Consider the following 18743-nt stretch of genomic DNA (forward strand, 5'->3'; position numbering starts at 1 on the left):
ATAGATAGAAGAGCTGAGCTTGGGGAAGGGAAAAAGGAAGAGATGACCATAAAGCAAACATGAGTTTCAAAACTGCTTAGTACCCAAAAAGAATGACTTTACTTTCCCCCTTCCTCCTGACTTTTGATAAATACATTGAACAGTTACCTGCCAAATGCTACGCCTGATCAGTTTTAGCCAGATTCAGCAGTCATATACATAAACAAGATCAAATGGACAAATACTGAATTAACATCTGGCCATCCTTTTCACATTTCAGAATTTTGCCTTCACTACCCAATCCCGTTCCTTTAAATACAGGTTTAGACCTGCAAAAGGTCTAAACACTCCTATGAGACAGGCAGAAAATACATTAGCCTACATCACTGTCATTCAGTAATTATTCACATCATCAGGCACTAGAATCTCAATCATTACTATGCCCATGAAAAAGTGGGCAACACGATCGCCAGATATTCCAACTGTCATAGGTCTCAATATTATAAAATAATCAGGACTTACTTCTCCCTTGCACTCAAGCTTGGCAATACAAGTTAATTCACCAGTCCTGATGTCTATACCCAGCTGGTTGCTACTAGACTATCAAAACCAACTTTAAAGTCTCACAGCAGCTGAACTCTATTTTAACATAAGCAAAAGAAAAAACAACCAAAAAAATCACTAGGTGTGTGTCCAATTTTCATGCATGTCATACAGAGACTCTTTTCATCAAATAAAACATTTGCAAACTTCATGGTCAATGTGCTTTTGGAAAGTCTTTTGATGCACACCTCATTTTCAGACTTAAACATAGTCAACCAATCCTGTCTACTTCCACTCTTAATTCCTGGAAATACTTTTTCTAGAATATTACTTTTTCATATATATGATATTGCTTATATAAAATATGAGGTTTAAACAAAATGCCAAAGCAAGGTTTCAAAAAATAATTTTTCTGTACTTAAACCCTTCAGGTGCCACTTGGACAGTGAAAAAAATCTGAAATCAGATTTTCAAAGCATTGTGTATACGGAGTGAGATGACAGTCTATGAAGACAAGAGGGCTGAATTTATGCCTCAAGAGTTATTGTCTGATGTAGCACCACATGACTGAGCTGAATCAAAACCTGAAAGTTCTTTTGTTGCAAGTCCTTACATCTTCCTCAGGATCCTAATACCAAGCACTCTTGTTTGGAAATCATTCCATGAGAAATCTGGAACTCCGGCTGTATAGCCACCATATCATAAAACAACTTACAGCACAATTGCAAAAATAATATCCAGGATATTCCAATTACGATTTCCTAGGCAGAAAAATAATTAGAATTCTAAGCCAATTGCCTAAGCTCTTGTTATAAGAATTGACTCAAACATACAGCTGCATAAAGACTAGCCAGCCTTCCCTACTGGCAAGGGAGAGGAATGGCTCTTTAGCTTAATTCTTCCTTTTGGTCCTTATTATACAATACTTCAAAACGCACCTTTATCCCTGAAAGCCCATTTCCTTCTTTATTGTAATGCAGCTAAAGAGAATTTAGGTATCACAGCTAAGACCAAAAATCAAAATACCAGAATCACTTCATGAAGTCAAGGTTTTCTGCCCCACTCTACCAGTACCACCACAATACCTACCTACACAAAACTCAATTCCAAACTTTAACCACAATTTTTGCAAGTAAATTGTAATGGGTACTTGAATGCTTCCATTATTAAAAAAAAAATAATCATTCAGTTAAAACACTCAACTTCAAAATATCTTTTAGGAGAAGGTCTCCTAGATTTGAATTTCTGGTTTTGGAAGGAGTAACTCTAGGCAAAAATCAATACATTATTTGCATACAATTATTCTGTAATCACTTTACCCCTCATTTGCTATTATTTTAAAACAGAAATTTTCAAAAGTAAATTTTAAAAGCTTTCAGAATTGTGTTCATCTTCAGATGGTATTAGAAAACTTCTTATCCTGAGCTTCCTAGAGTTAGAAGGATGACTAATTATATCTGCATGTGATCAGCAGGAATAGTTCACCTGTTGCCAGGAATTATCCCGCATTTGTTAAGAGCTGAGCTAGCCCTTAATGACAGACAGCAGAGTGGGAAATGCAAGTTAGTGAACCAAATTACAACAGTTTATTAGGTTGAGAAATGCTTTGTTAGATAGACAAAGCAGCAAACAATCACATGTGCCTCCCCAGAGGTGTTAGGGAAAGCAAGCTCACTCTTCCTGGAAGCAACGTGTATTAGACTCCGTAGGTACAACCAGTAGGTGAGATACAGCTCGAGAAGTTTGGGGTAGACTGGTCTTACCAGCTGAATCCAGTTTTTCTACCTAGACCAGATGACATTCAAATTTCCTTTCTCTTTTTATGGTTGAAAACCCATATAGACTCCTTCCCAAAGATGTAGAAATGGTAAACTCCCTTTCAGACCAGCGCCACCACAGCAAACAGGAAAAAGTAGCAAGCAGTCAAATATTAGCTACTGGCAAACACAATGTGAACTAGGAACAACTCTTTCTACTTTTTAAACTTTAATCTATTAATCTTAGGACCATATAAAACATTTTCAGATGAAAGTAAAATTTTCATACTGCTGGTAACATGAATGGCACCGTCCCCCTCACACAGTATCCTCAGAAAAAAAGCACTCACAGAAGCTCGAGTGAACAATTGGCTTCAAGGGCTTCCTAAGATTCACGAGGACAGCCAGCTATCCAAACCTCAGTGAAAGACACCTTTGATAAGGCTAATTCTTTATGAATTCTTCTATAGACGCAATAGTATAGTAATATTGGGGGGTGAGGGGAATGTGTTGTGCTTTGTGGCTGTGGACATGCAGTCTGAGTTCTACTTGACCAAAGCAGGTATGTCCCTTCACAGCCATGGCCAAGAACAACATGCCTGTTCCCCCACAATCATTTGCCAATCCTGTAAACTACAAGAGCAAACACTCCGAGCTTTCCTTTTATTTCTTAAGGTTAGACAGTAGACCAACAAGGTCTCACACTGCATCTGCATCATGTTTCTTATGGGGGGCACAGTTTCTATGTCATGTCAGGTTTACTGTGAACACACAGTTGACCCGGTCAGGTGGCACGGAAAGCCACAGGATACTGAGTTTTGCTGTTACTGGCTCACCCTGCTGAGAAGGATGTCAGGAGGAAGCAGTTCTTTCCCCCTTCTCCAGGAGGGATGTTGGAAGGGAAGGAGAATTTCAACAGTAAGTAGAGCACTTCTGCTTTAAAACAGGAAGCTTGCTCATTTCATTTCTCGTCAGGGTTCAAGTCTGAAAATACACACAGCTGTGGGTAATCCAGTTGTCTCCCCCAAATCACAGTTACATGGGAACATTACGCTTTCACGTCCCTAACCAGGTTAATAGCCTTCCTCCCTCCCTATGGAACTTACTATCTTTAATTCCCTGTTCTAACTTGTCTCTCCCTCCTTTGGAAACTCTTATGTAAAAGAAAAATGTGGGAGAGTTCAGTTAGGGATGCCATTTACCCCACTCTATCTGCGACCTCACTTGTTGTCTTTCTCATTGTTACGATTACATTTGAGAGGAATCTAAAGAACAGGGGAGATTCCAGCAAGCCCACCTCTCTACTGTCCTCCACTACCAAGTTTTCTGACTATACAAGCAACAGTAAACAAACTCCTCACACTGAAAGATGGAAGAAACCATATAAGCAGAATATTCTGATTTGCAATTTTCATACAGAATTGGGATTCCCGCCCCAAAGTATATAACAGTGGCAAAACATATAGGAAGTACTCCAGGTATGGACGACCCGCATACGAAGACAGTGAAAGACAAACTTTAAGTGACATGAGTAGGAAACAGCAGAATACACAAGATAATTAATGATAATATGATGAAGATGAGAATATCCATAAAGGGACAGTCTGAAAAAGAAATTAAGATATTTTGCCAAAAATATATGTATTATGTACCAAGTAAATGATTTAGCAGTTTGAGTCTTCAGTTTCCATATTAAGAAGTTAAGACAGACTTTTCCTGATTTCACATGTTTTCCCTTCTTGACAGAAAGTTTAAAAAAAAAGGGGAAAAAAAAAAAATCACTCCTAGTTTACATTTTTGTCATAACTCCAAACCCAAAAAATAATTCAAAGCAACATACCAAGATATCTCTTGATTTATACTGCAAGTTAGTACATTACAGAAAAAATATTTGACCAGGGAGTTCATTGCAAAATCCTTCTCAAAAAGAACACTTGACTTCAGACCACAAAGCAAGTAAGCTACTGATAACAAGGAAAAAACAGCCCACTGAAAAACTGTCACAGGATTACTTTTATTCTATTACGATCTTTACATTCAAGGTTCTAGATCTTCACTTTCCCCTCTCAAATGAAACCTTACCAGCAAGGAATGACCAGTGCATCAAGTTATCCTTCTCAGGCTAAGGGTAGTAACTGATTATACTCCAATGTATGTGAAAGCCCTCAAGCTACACTCTTCAATTACAAATAGCTGCTTTGCACCTAAAACAGACTTTGAGGAACTACAAATTATTCCAACTTAGCTGATGGACTGTTCTCTCTCTTGTTCGAAGAATTGCTGTGCTTTAAGTCATGTCTACAGACACTTGTCAAAGAGCTCAGGTTGAATCGCTTTACTCTGTTTTGCTATCCTATAGCAACAGCCCACATGCGCAACTTAGATTGTCATAAATACAGAACAGCTTCTCCTTTTCAGAAAGGAACACGTTCAGAACTACCTTGCATTACAGGTGAGAGGACACACGAAAGCAGCAACTGCGGAGCAAGTGATACAAGTTTATTCATCCATGCAGAAGGTCTAATATTAAAGCTTCTGTTTAATAAGGACCACACTAAGCTTTTTCTAAAGAAAATAATAATAATTCTCAGAACGTTTAAGAACAGAACTTTCCTAATACCTGCACGATTATCCAAATACAAAAGAACAAAGCCTTACCACTTGTTCACATTAATTAACAAAATGCTCAAGTACATTTTTGTGGTATGATTAAAAAACTACTAGACATTTACTAGATAATAAATCGTAAATACAGTTGTCAAATTAAGTATTACACTATTTCAACAACTTGCCCTTTCATTTATAAAGTACAGTTCTGCTTTTTTTTTTTTAATTAAAGTATTAATGTACCAACTTAAAACTTACAGCACTAGCCTGCCAAGTACCAAAAGAACATCTTCACATTCTGTAGTCAAGTAAGGTCGTGCATTAGCAAAGCTTTGGATGGAGATTCGATATACTTCCAAAAAAGGTAAAATATGTTCCGATGCACCCCGACTGCCAGCATACTGAAGTAGTGTCTGAAAGAAAATGAGTTATCATTAGAAGTTCTCATAACACACTTTCGTCTAAAAACCAAATATCAATATGCAGTATCAAGCATATACAGTGGAAGAATTCTGAAGCGAGAAGTCTTTACTCCGAAGGAGATTTAAAAATGGTAGCTTTTATCCTCAACAGAAGTTCTCCCTTTTATTCAAAAATATTTTTCTTTATTTTATTATCTTGATAAAGTTATCAGAATTTCTACCGGGGAGAAAGCTAGATGCAATCGGCAGAAATGTGAACTGGTACGTTAAAAATTCAGGGAGAAGTTCTGCACTCAGCTTCTTTTGTACAACTGCCATGGAGACAGAATGACATATGTAACACTGGAGTCTTTATTACTAGTGAGAATGCAGAAAGATAGGCAAGTAGTTCAAGATTAAGAATGTTATTCCAGCTGTAGCATTTTAAAGATATATACATTACAATGCAGCAAACATGAAGGCATTAGAAGGGGATACAAAACCCAGATCAGACCGTCATGTAGTAATTTTTTAAATGCAAAATGACCTTAGATTTTACTACTTGACCATAGCAATCCTACATTATCCAGGCACATTACTGAAGAAGCAATGTAAAATCTAGCCAGTTTTAAGAGAAATCAAAGTAAGTTTCAAAAATCAGCACATGGACGACAGTAATATCTCCCAACCTTTTTAAAACTTCACAACACTACCATATTATTTTCCTACAGGTTATTAAGCAACATGGAGAGCAAGCAGGGCACTGAGCTAAGGACACCTTAGCTCTACTGACTGCTTGCTTCACAAGTAACATCCCTTCTCTGTATGCACACCCTCCTACAACTCCAGACTAGTTATGCTTGTGTTCTTACCAGTTACAATCCCTCTCCCATGCTGCACCCTCCCTATGATGCCAAAGACTTAAACAATTTAGTTAGCATACAAAGAACAGACCCCTTTGTGCAAACTTTGTACAGATGAATTAAGAAGACGCTGTGTCACACAAACTGAAATATGCATTAGTTTTCCTGGAAACAGGCTGGCTGTGGTGACTGGCTGTATTGGGTTATGTTGATGTTGTTTACCTTGAGATAAACAATGTACTGAGATATAGCACCTTGGAGGAGCCTCTGGGTCTCCTGATAACGACTGATACACAACCTTGGGACTTGGTATTGTTTACATACCAAACAGCAGAGTCAGTGAAATGCCCCAAATGGGTGCCCTAAGGCTGACCTACCTCATTCCAATGTTAAAAACCACACCTCCCAGCTAGAAAAGCCCCCAACCCAAATAAGTCCCCTACTCTCTGGGCATGCGTAGTGAATTAAAAGAGAACTGTATCTTTAAGATGAAGTAAGAAAGTTCCTAACCAATAGTTAATTAAGGGGTGGGACCGGTAGGCTTAACTAACTTTGTTAACTGTTTAAATACTTGTCATGATTTCAACTGGGTGTGCATGCCAGGAGGAAAAATCCCCCATGCACCCAGTGCTGCAATAAACCAATGTTGGCTCTCTAAACTATCATTTGGTTTGGAGAGTTTTCTTGGTTACGATTTTTGGTAACAAAAATTCGGCGACCCAGATGGGACAAGCTCTCCGGAATCTTGACAGACCAGAGGAATTGTGAGGACTTCAGCACGCACCAGAGTATTTTTGGGGAGGCCCTCTGATTCCCTGGTCGGGTGAGTTTCCATGACAGCTACCTGGGAGATTAATGACATTGGTTATAAGTATTGCTATTGGTTGCTTACAAGTAAGTCGTATTTGAATTAAGTACATGTTGTTAAGCTATTGGTATTGTAAGTGCGCTATTGTGCACTATTGTCTAATCTGTATGCTACTACGGGGATGCCTGGAGTCCGGATTTTGGTTTGGGTACACGTACGTGGTAACTTTGTATGATCCTGGGATATATTTACCTTGTGTAAGATCATATTGGGAAAGTTGCGCAACAAGGAATGTTTCACCCTATATAAGGTGCTAAGGGGTAACATGTCTTGGATAATTTTGTTTCCACACTCTGGTCTGGTTTCTGTTTTATTGAACATATGCAATATTAAAAATTAGTGTGGAAACACTGGCTTGATTTTCGCTACCAAAATGGGTTTAACTGCTTCTCAGGAAAAGCCCACTTGTTCCCCTCTAGGATGTATCCTGAAATACTGAAATAAATTTGGAGGGGATCCTCATAACTAAGGATAAATTGAAAAGATATTTTAATCAAAGATATTTTAATCAATGGCAGCTGCAATATCAATTGGAAGATGGTAAAAAAAAGAAAAAAGGCTTGAAAATTAATCTTTAACCTATAATACTATTTGGCAATTGATGTTGTTTTGTAGGAGAACTGATAAATGGGATTATGAGATTCCATATGTAGATTTGTTTTTTTATTTTTCTCTCTCAAGGAATGACTGGGAAATCAGAAAGAAATGTAGTTTAGTGGATTCTAAATATCAGAATGGGATATATTAATTGGAATTCTTAAGTGCTCTCCCTTGGGTTGTACAATAAAACATTGAAGCAAGTTTGGGGGTGACCCCCCTCACTCTGAAAAAGTTGATAAAATATTGCAATCATTGGTGGCCCTTGTATGCTCTGGATGATCAGGAGAAATGGCCTAAGAACAGAAGTATAAACTGCAATACTGTGTTGCAATTAATGCTGGTTTGTAGACGCAAAGGAAAGTGGGATGAGATGCCCTACGTGAATTTGTTCTTTGCATTATGGGATAATTGTGATACACGTAAGGAATGCGACTTGATTGTAAGTGAAAGTGGTGTATTGGTACTAGAAGCAGAAAATAAGAAAGCGCCTAAGCGTTGCTGTTCAGCATGTAGCATCAGCAGGTGATGCAACAAATATAAAGAGAAATGGTAAGAAGAGGAGGATGTTGAGATGTTGGTTGGACCAAGAAGGGGTAATGGAGCAATGAGAAATGAGAAGGATATAGCAGCACAGGTTGAAAGGGGGGTAAGCGGAAGGAAAAGGGAACAAAGGAATAGCTCTGACGTGGAAGAAGGTTTTGGTTTGGTAGCGGGTAGGACTAGGAGGGGAAATGCTTGGAACATACAAGCCCCTCTCAGGCAAGTGGTAGGACCGGACGGACCAGTTTGGGTAAAAGTGTTGGTTTTGGTATCGGATTTAAAGGCTTGGAAGGAGACAGAAGGCATATATAGGGAGGGCCCTGAATGGGTAGCAAACGTTACGGAAACTATAGTTGAAAATCAGGATCTGGGTTGGAAGGATCTGCAAGTTAACTTAAACAATTTAGTGTCTTACGAGGAAAGAAGAAAAACAGAGAAACAAGAAGCTTAAAGATAGTAAGACACTGGTAGCAGCCACAGCCCAGGAAACTGGTAAGGTGAGGTGACAGGGCTATCGGAGCCCAAAGGAGAGAAGGTTTCCCGGCGGAGCAGAAAGGACACTGGAAAAGGGAGTGTCCACAGTTAAGCCAGTTGGGCCTTGAGCAAATGCTGAGGCAGGCTGTTAACATGATGGCATTAGATTCAGATTGAGGAGGACCGGGGGAAGAATCGGAACCCTCCCCAACAGAACCCCTGGCTGTAGTAAGGTTGCGGAATAAGAAAATAAAATTTTTAGTAGATATGGGGGCTACTTATTCAGCATTGAATACATGCAAGGGTAATTTGAGTAATCAAAGCATGTCAATTATTGGTGCCACAGGGCGGAAAGAAAATCGGCCGTTTTTCCAGCCTTTGAAGTTTGGAATTTGGAAAAGGGTATTAACCCATCCATTTCTCTATATTCCAGATTGCCCTATGCTGCTATTAGGATGAGATATACTAAGTAAATTGAATACACAAATTACTTTTGAAAAAGGGAAAATCCAGATCCATATTCCTGAAAATAAAGCTTTGGATGCCCAAGTTTTTATGTTACAGAAGGAAGCCAAGTTACAGGAGATACCAGAAGAAGTTGAAAATGCTGTAACACCTCTTGTATGGACTTCAGGAACACCAGGAAGATCTCGAGCAGCAGAACCGGTAATCTTCCAGTTGAAACCAGATGCCAGACCGGTAAGACGGAAACAGTACCCAATTAAATTAGAAGCAAGAAAAGGATTAGAACCATTAATAGAACAATTTGTACATCTTGGGTTATTAAAAGAATGCCAATCAGAATACAACACCCTGATCATGCCAATTAAAAAGCTGCATTCAGAAGAATATAGATTGGTTCAGGACTTAAGGGCTATAAATCAAATTGTGCAGGACATCCACCCCATAGTGACAAACATGTATACTCTCTTGACCACCCTGAAGGAAACGGACAAACGGTTTACTGTATCGGATCCGAAAGATGCGTTCTTTTGCCTTCTGCTAGCCACTGGGAGTCAGGAACTGTTGGCTTTCAAGTGGGAAAGCCCTAAGACTAGTAGAAAAACTCAATTGTCCTGGACAGTATTACCACAAGGATTTAAGAACAGCCCTACAATCTTAGGAAATCAATTAGCCAAAGAATTAGAAGACTGGCAAAAGATGCATAAAAATATCACCTTGCTGCAGTACATAGATGACATACTGCTAACAGAAAGTAACAAGGATTCCATACAAATGACAATAGACCTCCTCAACTTTTGGGGGCTGGTGGGGTATTTTTCAAAACAATTAGACAATGTTAGCAAATGATGGCCAGCATGTGGCATGCGAGCAGTGGCGGCTACAGTACTACTGATCCAAGAGGCCCAAAAATTGACGCTCGGGCAAAACCTAACTGTATTTGTGCCCCATGCAGTTACAGCAGTGCTAGAACAAAAAGGACACTGGTTGTCACCAAGCTGGATGCTGCAATATCAAGCCGTTCTTCTGGAACAAGACGATGTAGAGCTGAAAGTAACCATGATCCTGAATCCAGTGTCCTTTCTAGCTATTGATCCTGGTGGAGAAGAATTAACTCATGACTGTTTGCAAGCAGCAGAACAAACGTATTCGAGCAGAGCAGATTTGAGAGACATGCCAATAGAGAATGCAGACTGGGACCTGTTCGTAGATGGTAGCAGCTTTATGCGGAATGGAACATGGAAAGTAGATTATGCAGTGGTAACCATTAAGGAAATAACTGATGCAAAAGCTCTGCCATCCAACACTTTGGCCCAGAAAGCAGAGCTCATAGCCCTGCTAAGAGCATTAGAACTTTCAAAAGGCAAGACTGTTAATATATGGACAGATTCAAAATTTGCCTTTGGAGTGGTCCATGTTCATGGACCTATTTGGAAAAAAGGGGACTCCTAACATCTCAAGGATCCCCAGTTAAATATGGGCCAACCATCCAACAATTATTACAAGCAATTAATCTACCCCGATTAGTGGCAATTATGCATTGCAAGGCGCAACAATTTGGAAATAGTCCAGTGCGTATAGGAAACTGTATAGCAGATAAAGTGCAAAAGAAGCAGCTTTAGGTCAAATATTGCTAGTTTTGCTGGAAAAGGTCCAGAGGTTTGGACCTAAGAATCCACAGTATGCACCAAAAGACAACCAATTGGCTAATCTACTGAAGGTGAATAAAAACCAAGAGGGGCGGTGAGTGACTCCTTCACATCAAGTAATAGTTACACAGGAAATTATGCGTGAATTGGCTAATAGACAACACCAAGAAACTCCCTGGGGAATTGAGACAACGGTTGAAGCATTGAAAACACAAGTGCTAAACGTATGAATGACTGGAATAGTCAAAAAGCATAGTGAAGAAATGTGAATTATGCTGGAATAACAATCCTCACTTAGCCCGAAGACCTTTACCAGGGGTAACAGAGAGAAAACAGCCCAGGACACTATTGGCAAATAGACTTTTCCAAATTACCATGGCAAAATGGATACCGGTATCTTTGAGTAATGATAGATACTTTTTCAGGCTGGCTGGAAGCTTTCCCTTGTTGCACCAACAAGTTAAAAGAAGTAGCAAAAATGTTATTTAAGAAAATAATACTGAGATTTGGGGTACCCATAGGACTATCTTTGGATAGGGGTCCACACTTCATAGCAGAAGCTGTTCAAAGTTTAGCAAAAGCATTAGGGGTAAAATGGGATCTCCCTGCCCCATGGAGACCTCAATCAAGTGGGAAAGTAGAAAGAATGAATCAAAGCCTAAAAAGACACATAAGTAAAATATACCAGGAGGCTCAGATAAAGTGGATGGAAGTTTTACCTTTAGCTTTGCTACAAATATGCATCCAGCCTAGAACTAAAGAAAAGGTTAGTCCTTTTTAAATCATATATGGTAAACCTTGTCAGGTGACAGAAACAGGAGTTAATCCTGAAATCACAGGAAAACATTACCTGAAAGAATAGATTATCTCTCTGGGAAGGGTTCTGTCCTCTCTCCACAGGTACGTCACTGTGAGCGCATCGCTATCCCTGGACGTGCCTGTGCATCAATACCAACCCGAAGACTGGGTGTATCTGAGGATGTGGTCAGACGAGCCGTTGAAGAAGTGGAAAGGACCTTTCCAGATTTTACTCACTGCCTACCAGCTGTCAAGCTTGAAGGAGTCACTCCGTGGATAATTATGTGGTCATAATTGTAGTTATTATAGGAATCTGCATAAGTTGTACTAAGAGAACCATTGAGAAAAATATATGGAAGTAGTAAGAAAATCTAACAACTTCCAAAGGGGGGATTGATGCCAAAGACTTAAACAATTTAGTTAGCATACAAAGAACAGACCCCTTTGTGCAAACTTTGTACAGATGAATTAAGAAGACACTGTGTCACACAAACTGAAATATGCATTAGTTTTCCTGGAAACAGGCTGGCTGTGGTGACTGGCTGTATTGGGTTATGTTGATGTTGTTTACCTTGAGATAAACAATGTACTGAGATATAGCACCTTGGAGGAGCCTCTGGGTCTCCTGATAACTGATACACAACCTTGGGACTTGGTATTGTTTACATACCAAACAGCAGAGTCAGTGAAATGCCCCAAATGGGTGCCCTAAGGCTGACCTACCTCATTCTAATGTTAAAAACCACACCTCCCAGCTAGAAAAGCCCCCAACCCAAATAAGTCCCCTACTCTCTGGGCATGCGTAGTGAATTAAAAGAGAACTGTATCTTTAAGATGAAGTAAGAAAGTTCCTAACCAATAGTTAATTAAGGGGTGGGACTGGTAGGCTTAACTAACTTTGTTAACTGTTTAAATACTTGTCATGATTTCAACTGGGTGTGCATGCCAGGAGGAAAAATCCCCCATGCACCCAGTGCTGCAATAAACCAATGTTGGCTTTCTAAACTATCGTTTGGTTTGGAGAGTTTTCTTGGTTACGATTTTCGGTAACACCTAGACCAAACAAGGTACCAATCTTGATTAAGGCCAGCTGCGAAGAAAACAAAAAACAATGAGAAAGACTGTGCTTTGTGGAACCCTTAAGGCCAAGACTGTGTGTGTGTGGGGAAATTCAGAGTGCCCCACCCTATATTTCAATACAAGCCAAACTGTCCTAAGGGGATGATCAGGTCAAAAAGGGCTTCAAATCACTTCAAGTTGGGACTCCCACACAACACCTTAAAGAAGTACATGATCGTATCAGATTATGACTGGAAGGAGAACACTACTGAAGAGACCCTACAATGAGCTTACTAAAACCAAGCACAGTCATTACAATGGCCAGAAACTTCTAAGACGAAGCCTAACTTCCAACACAGCAAGAAATAAGTGGCCAGCTACACACCATTTTGTGGACTATCCGGTGTTATATCAGTGATCTAGCTATACAATACCAGTCCTAGGGTAAAAAAAAATAAATCAGATATCCACGAGACTGGCACAACCATGTGTGACATTTAAGAAAAAACTATAAAATATACCATCTTAGAATCAGTAAAAATCAAGACCATTTTGTAGATTATTCTCCCAGAACTCAGTATTGGTAATATAACTCCTGGATGAATGAAAGTTACAAACTCTCCAAAAAACCCACACAATATTAATAGTTATAAAGAGGTAAGGAGGGTGGGGGAAGCGAAGACTGGAAGTTTACAGAAATCATCCTTAAACACAGCACAAAGATCATTAGCAGAAGCAATGAATGACTAGTAACCAACCAGTCTAAGTGCTTCTCTAACAGATTAATGAAGGATTTGATAATATAACTCATTATATATGGCATTAGAAGCATTAAATTACATTCAAAGGCTGTCAAGCTGTAATCCCTAGAGATACTCAATTGATGACTATCAAAGTCGTCTGTTTAGTAAACCCAGCAGTAACACTATCACTAGAGTGACTACAGAAATAGAAGCTCAAACATACAAATCTCTGCACTTCTCTAAAAATATATCCATTAAAACCAATCTATCAAAAACGCCAAACTTAGTACTCAATTATTTCAACAGACACTTAGATCATAAACTATCTGGTCTGTGTAAACCATAAAAAATGGTAGAATATTTCCCAAGATTAAATAAGCTTACTGGAAAACCCTGCACCCTTGCTTGAGTGCAATCCTAGCGCTGCGATCGAAGTCTTACAGCTAATATTAGCAATTCGTTGAGTAGCCACTTATCAGAAACTTCTCCCCAAATAGATGAGCAGTGATGGTTTCAGTGTATAAGACAGATTCAAGGCAAGAGACTTAATAGCTTGAACTTCAAAGATATGTAGTTTTGAATGTTGTTATGCTATTAGTATTAGCATACTGACAAATAAGCAAAACGCAATAACTGTATTACAGAGGCTCTTAAAAGCCCTTCTGCTATTTCATAAGCAATGTAAGTAGTAGTTTTAGCAGTCCACTACAGACTTTTCCTGGCAGTCTATATACAAGATAAAATGATACAATTTTTAACTTGTCAGAAATATATAATCTACATGCTTAATGAACAGTCATGTAATAATTTTATAAACAATTACTACCCTACGGTCTAACTACCTGAAGAGAACATTCAAACATTTTCAGTGTGGCTAACAGACATCCACTTTATCCTATCCTCCTGCCTTTGACTACAATAACACATCTAATTGGCGAGTGGGTAAGAGCAGAGGCCACACACATCCACCCACCGCGTAATCTACAGACCAGCCTAGGTCCTCAACACTGCATAGATTCTCATGTCTTGCAATGCCGGAATACCTGCTCAGCTGCATTTCTTCTGAAGCATCAATTTTTTGCTCAGAACCAATTTAAACATGTCCAAGTTGCCTGACCTGTTATTACAGCTTTAAGTCTCTGTTTAAGATAAAAACTTCCACCTCTTCTTAAACATACCTGATGGCAATTGACAGTCCTCAACTGTGTCACCTTTAATAATTTCAGAAAGCCAACCGGTGCTGGGTCTTGGCAGATGGGATGCTTTGATGTCCTACAACCTCTGCTTTACTGATAACTGTTCTTCATATTTACGATAGCGCAACCTCAAACAGACAGACACACCATTCATTCTAGCTGGCTGTTTGGGTACATATTGAGCTCTCCAACAGACATGTTTTTCCTAAGGTGAATATGCAAAGCATTCACGCTCGTACAATATAAAGTTGCAGAGTCAACCCACTATTTAGGCTTCATGAGTTTCTTTGTTGTGTTATCCTGGACACCAATCTTATTCCCCTGCTTAAACACAGGGATCTTCAAGGAAATCGTGCCATCACTCCCAGGAAGAGCTACTGGAAAGCTGCACATGGCAGCACATGTTTACATGTAGTAAAACATAGCATCCAGACAGGTCAAAGCATAGGAAAGCTATTGATTTGGTTCACAGTTTGTTGTGTCCCAACAGCCTTAGTAACTTCCACAGCAAAACAGAGCACCTTTCAGGACCATGCCACAGATGTACACACAGGATGGCAAATCCATTGCTGCCCTAAAACATTTCAGCTACCCTCATTGGAGCTACTTCCCAAGATCGTATTTAAGGCCAGTTAAATTCAGCTGCTCTCTAGGCATGTTCTGCTGTACCTTAATAAGCTAATGACAAGATACCAGTGGTATCCTCCAAGTGGTTAATACAAAATTAAGTTGAGCTCCTTAAATTTTACCTAGGGCAGACCTGAAGTTATTTTGAAGTTTCATCACTCAAACTCTCTGCAACATTCACAAACATCCCCAGTCAGAAGGAGGAACCAAGATGTAAAATTACATCCTAACCACAGTGGTTTCACTACGCAGTGACATCACAAATTCATACTCCATTGAAGCTGCTGCATGACAGATGAGCAATTTCATGTTTTCCACTGTATCTCTTGGTGTACAGTCATGACAATCAGAAACATCCCAAACTGATGGCAACCTAAGACAGATCTTTTTCATTTCTATCTGTACTATCTATCACAGTGTTCTAAAATGAGACTACTATTTAATAACAGTGAAGAGACCTAAAGAGGTCTACATTTTTTGTGGGACAGGGTTTGGGTTTGGTTTTTTTTTTTGTTTGTTTGTTTTTTAGATAACAGAACTGTCTTCCACAAAACTCCACTGAACAAGCACCTCTAAAGCTTTATCTGTACCAAACTAATCTGTGTGACTGGACCTTTACATATACTGACCATCTTAACAACCTCTACTAAGTGTTAGCTGGATATTTGCTTCAATGCTCTGATGCAATTAATGCCACTGGAAACAATTTTAGCAAAAACCTTAAACACGGAGAAAGTCACACGCATTATACTAGGCTCCATGTAAATGCAAGATCACAGATCTTAACAGTATGCTTAACCTGGGACATACACAGCAGTATGCAGCAGCAGCAGAATCCTGCAGTTTGAGAAGTAAGGGTTTTGAAACCTAACACATAAACTCCTTCTCTTGTTTTGGCAAGTGATGAGCTAAACATCCTCCCAGAATGAGATGGCAAAGTACACAACCTGTGGATGTAAAGTGGAAGACTGTAAAGGGTCACTTCTCTATAACGCACCAGTGGGATTTTTTGTCTCATTTGGCATTCGATTTTGCCGTTCACCATTGAAATACAGTGGCTGTATCAGCTGAAGTGCAGTTAAACTAGCCTGTAAAACAGAATTTTTCATTTTTATTTTTTGTTTAAGAATCCACAAACTCTTAGATTCAACAGGGATGGCTCTCCAACCCAGCAACCTAACAACAATTATTCAACCTTAGAGCCCATAGTAAATGATGCTGTGGGGGAAGCAAAAACTAATTAACTACTGAAAGAGTTTATTTAAGAATAAGTTATCTCCACCACTGCGACTTCAATTGAGTTCAACTTCTTCTGGAAGTTAGTGGCTGGATTCTGGAACTACTGATCCTTAGCCTGAGATGCATTAAGCAAGTACTCAGACAAGATCGCCAGACCACAGAAGCTCATTCAGTGACTTAAGTGAACCTCAGGCCGTCACAAACCAGCAAGCACAGCTTATTCCACGGCAGATCTCAATCAAGGCGGAACACATAGTTGTGATCCCGCAGCAGGTAAAGAACAGAAAAGCGGAGCTCTAGGAACCGAGCCAAGACCGCACTGAGAAAACGCGCTGTGGCCCGCCGGCCCCAGAGAACTTCCCAAGGGCTACCAGCTGTCCAGGCCCGCGGCGCTGCCAGAGCCCAAAGACGAGCGGCACGCTCGGCACAACGGGCCCGGCCCGGGGCGGGCAGCGCAGCGCCCGCGGGGACACCCCTCGGACAGGGCGCGCACGTCCCCGTTCGGCGGCAGCGCACGCCGCCGCGAGCCCCGCGCCGCACAAAGCCGCTCCGGAGGAGGGAGCGGAGCCCCCGGGACTGAAGCCCCTTGCCGCCCGCAGCGCTGGGCGCGCACCACGGCGGGGGAGGCCGCCGGGCCCACCCCGGCCCCATCCCCGCCGCCCGGCCTGTAGCCCGCGGCGCAGCCCGCCGCTGCCCGGCCCCTACCTGGCAGAAGCCCCGGCAGTAAGCCCGGGACGAAGCCTCCGACACCTCCTGCTCGCGCAGCTCCGTCTGCAGCTGCCAGAGGCGGGCTCGGAGCGCCGCCACCAGCCGCTGCATCTCGGGCCGCGGAGCCGCCTCGGCCTCAACGTCCGCCATCTGCACCCGGCCCCACTGCGCGTAGGCAAGGATCACGTGACTCGCAACCACTGACATCATCGCCCCGGGACAGTGTCACGTGATGCACACGTGACATGGCGCGCCCGTCGCTGTCCACGCGACCCGCCCTCTGTGGCAGTGGGCGGACACCTCCTGTCGAGTGGCGTCACATGACGCGACGGGAGCCCGCCGCAAGCGCGCGTGCGCGCGGGTGTTCTGCGCGGAGGCGGGGCCGGGGCCGGGGCCGGGGCCGGAGGCGGGGCCGGGGCCGGAGGCGGGGCCGGGGCCGGGGCCGGGGCCGGCCGTTTCCCGCTGGTTGCCGCTGCGTCGTTGCTCCGTCGCGCAGCTCCCGCGCCAGGGGCCGGGGCCGCCGCGCTTCTGGGAGCCGCTCGCGCGGTGCTCCCGGCCCCGGCGAGGGGCGTCCTGCGTTACTGGCTGCGCGGGGGAGAGGGTCATCGAGAGGGGCGGGAAGATACCAGTCCGCTGCTGGTCCCAGAGCTCGCACTAGTGGTACCCGTGTGTTCGACAGTAGTTGCAGGGCAAGGGTACTGGAAAGATAATGACGGGCACCGGGGAGAGTCAACTTTTTAACTTACATTGCGTTTGTTTTAATCTCTTGTTTAAAAGAACGTTGAAAGCAGAACATTCGTGAATTGAGGAAAGCCCTGGAGGGTCTGATGCCCAGCCAAACGTGAGAACCGGGAGAACGGTAAAGAGCTTTTACCGAGAACTTGCAGCGTGTCCCGTGAAATAAGATGGTATGCCAACGGGTCAGGAAGCTCTGCCATGCATTGCCACGGAGCCCTCTGGTTGACACGTTTACCTGCCAGGGTGAAGAAACAGGAGGGCAAGTCGAGCAGTAGAGGTTGTGAAACCTCGCAGGAAGCGGTCAGCGCCAGTGAAGCTTGCTTTTACCATGTCTGACTGCGAAGGGAGCCCCTGAAGTCTACCCAGAAGTAGAGGCTGAAATGGTACGCAGTTGTGTGGGGTTCCCAGGCTGGAAATCTGCTGACAGGCATTTTGGCTTCCTTCATTTGTCTTGCTTAGGAAGAAGGGGAGGTGAAGTCCTAGCTCTTTGCAGGGAAAAAACCCACCAATCCACAACCAAAAACCAGCAAACAAACCATTGTCTTTTGAGCTACCCAGACTAAAACCAGAGGTGTGCTATTTCCTTTTTTGATTTGAGAACTTAGGTCAGGGAGGCCCCTAGCTTGTTTATGAGCATATGGTTGGGGTTTCTACCCTCCAGCGAGATGGGAATCTGTTTTTCCTTTTCATACTTTGCCTAATTGGTCATGAACAGTGGGAGGGAAACATGTCTCTGTCCACCTGGTAAGAATTACCTGCTTTTTTCCACCTCAGTCTCTGCAAGGCAAATGAGAAAGGGAGAGGAGTGGAGAAGTCAGGAAGACCTGGGGTGAATTGACATGAAACCATTTGGGAAGCTTTCCCTCGTTGCAAGCCAGTTGTATGATTTCAG

At 41.9% G+C, this 18743-nt stretch overlaps 1 protein-coding gene across 1 annotated transcript in view; it reads right to left on the reverse strand.

The window, feature by feature from the left end:
- Positions 1-17263, reverse strand: part of RLF (RLF zinc finger) — a 59416-nt gene extending 42153 nt beyond the window's left edge. Inside the window, exons 1-2 of the mRNA XM_059830691.1 lie at positions 17111-17263; positions 5145-5299 (exon numbers count right to left, since the gene is read on the reverse strand). Coding sequence (XP_059686674.1) covers positions 5145-5299; positions 17111-17263 — 308 coding nt within the window. The remainder of the gene's footprint in view (positions 1-5144; positions 5300-17110) is intronic.
- Between the last annotated feature and the right edge of the window lie 1480 nt (positions 17264-18743).

This window comes from Gavia stellata, chromosome 29, assembly GCF_030936135.1.
Source record: "Gavia stellata isolate bGavSte3 chromosome 29, bGavSte3.hap2, whole genome shotgun sequence".
Classification (NCBI taxonomy): Eukaryota; Metazoa; Chordata; class Aves; order Gaviiformes; family Gaviidae; genus Gavia; species Gavia stellata.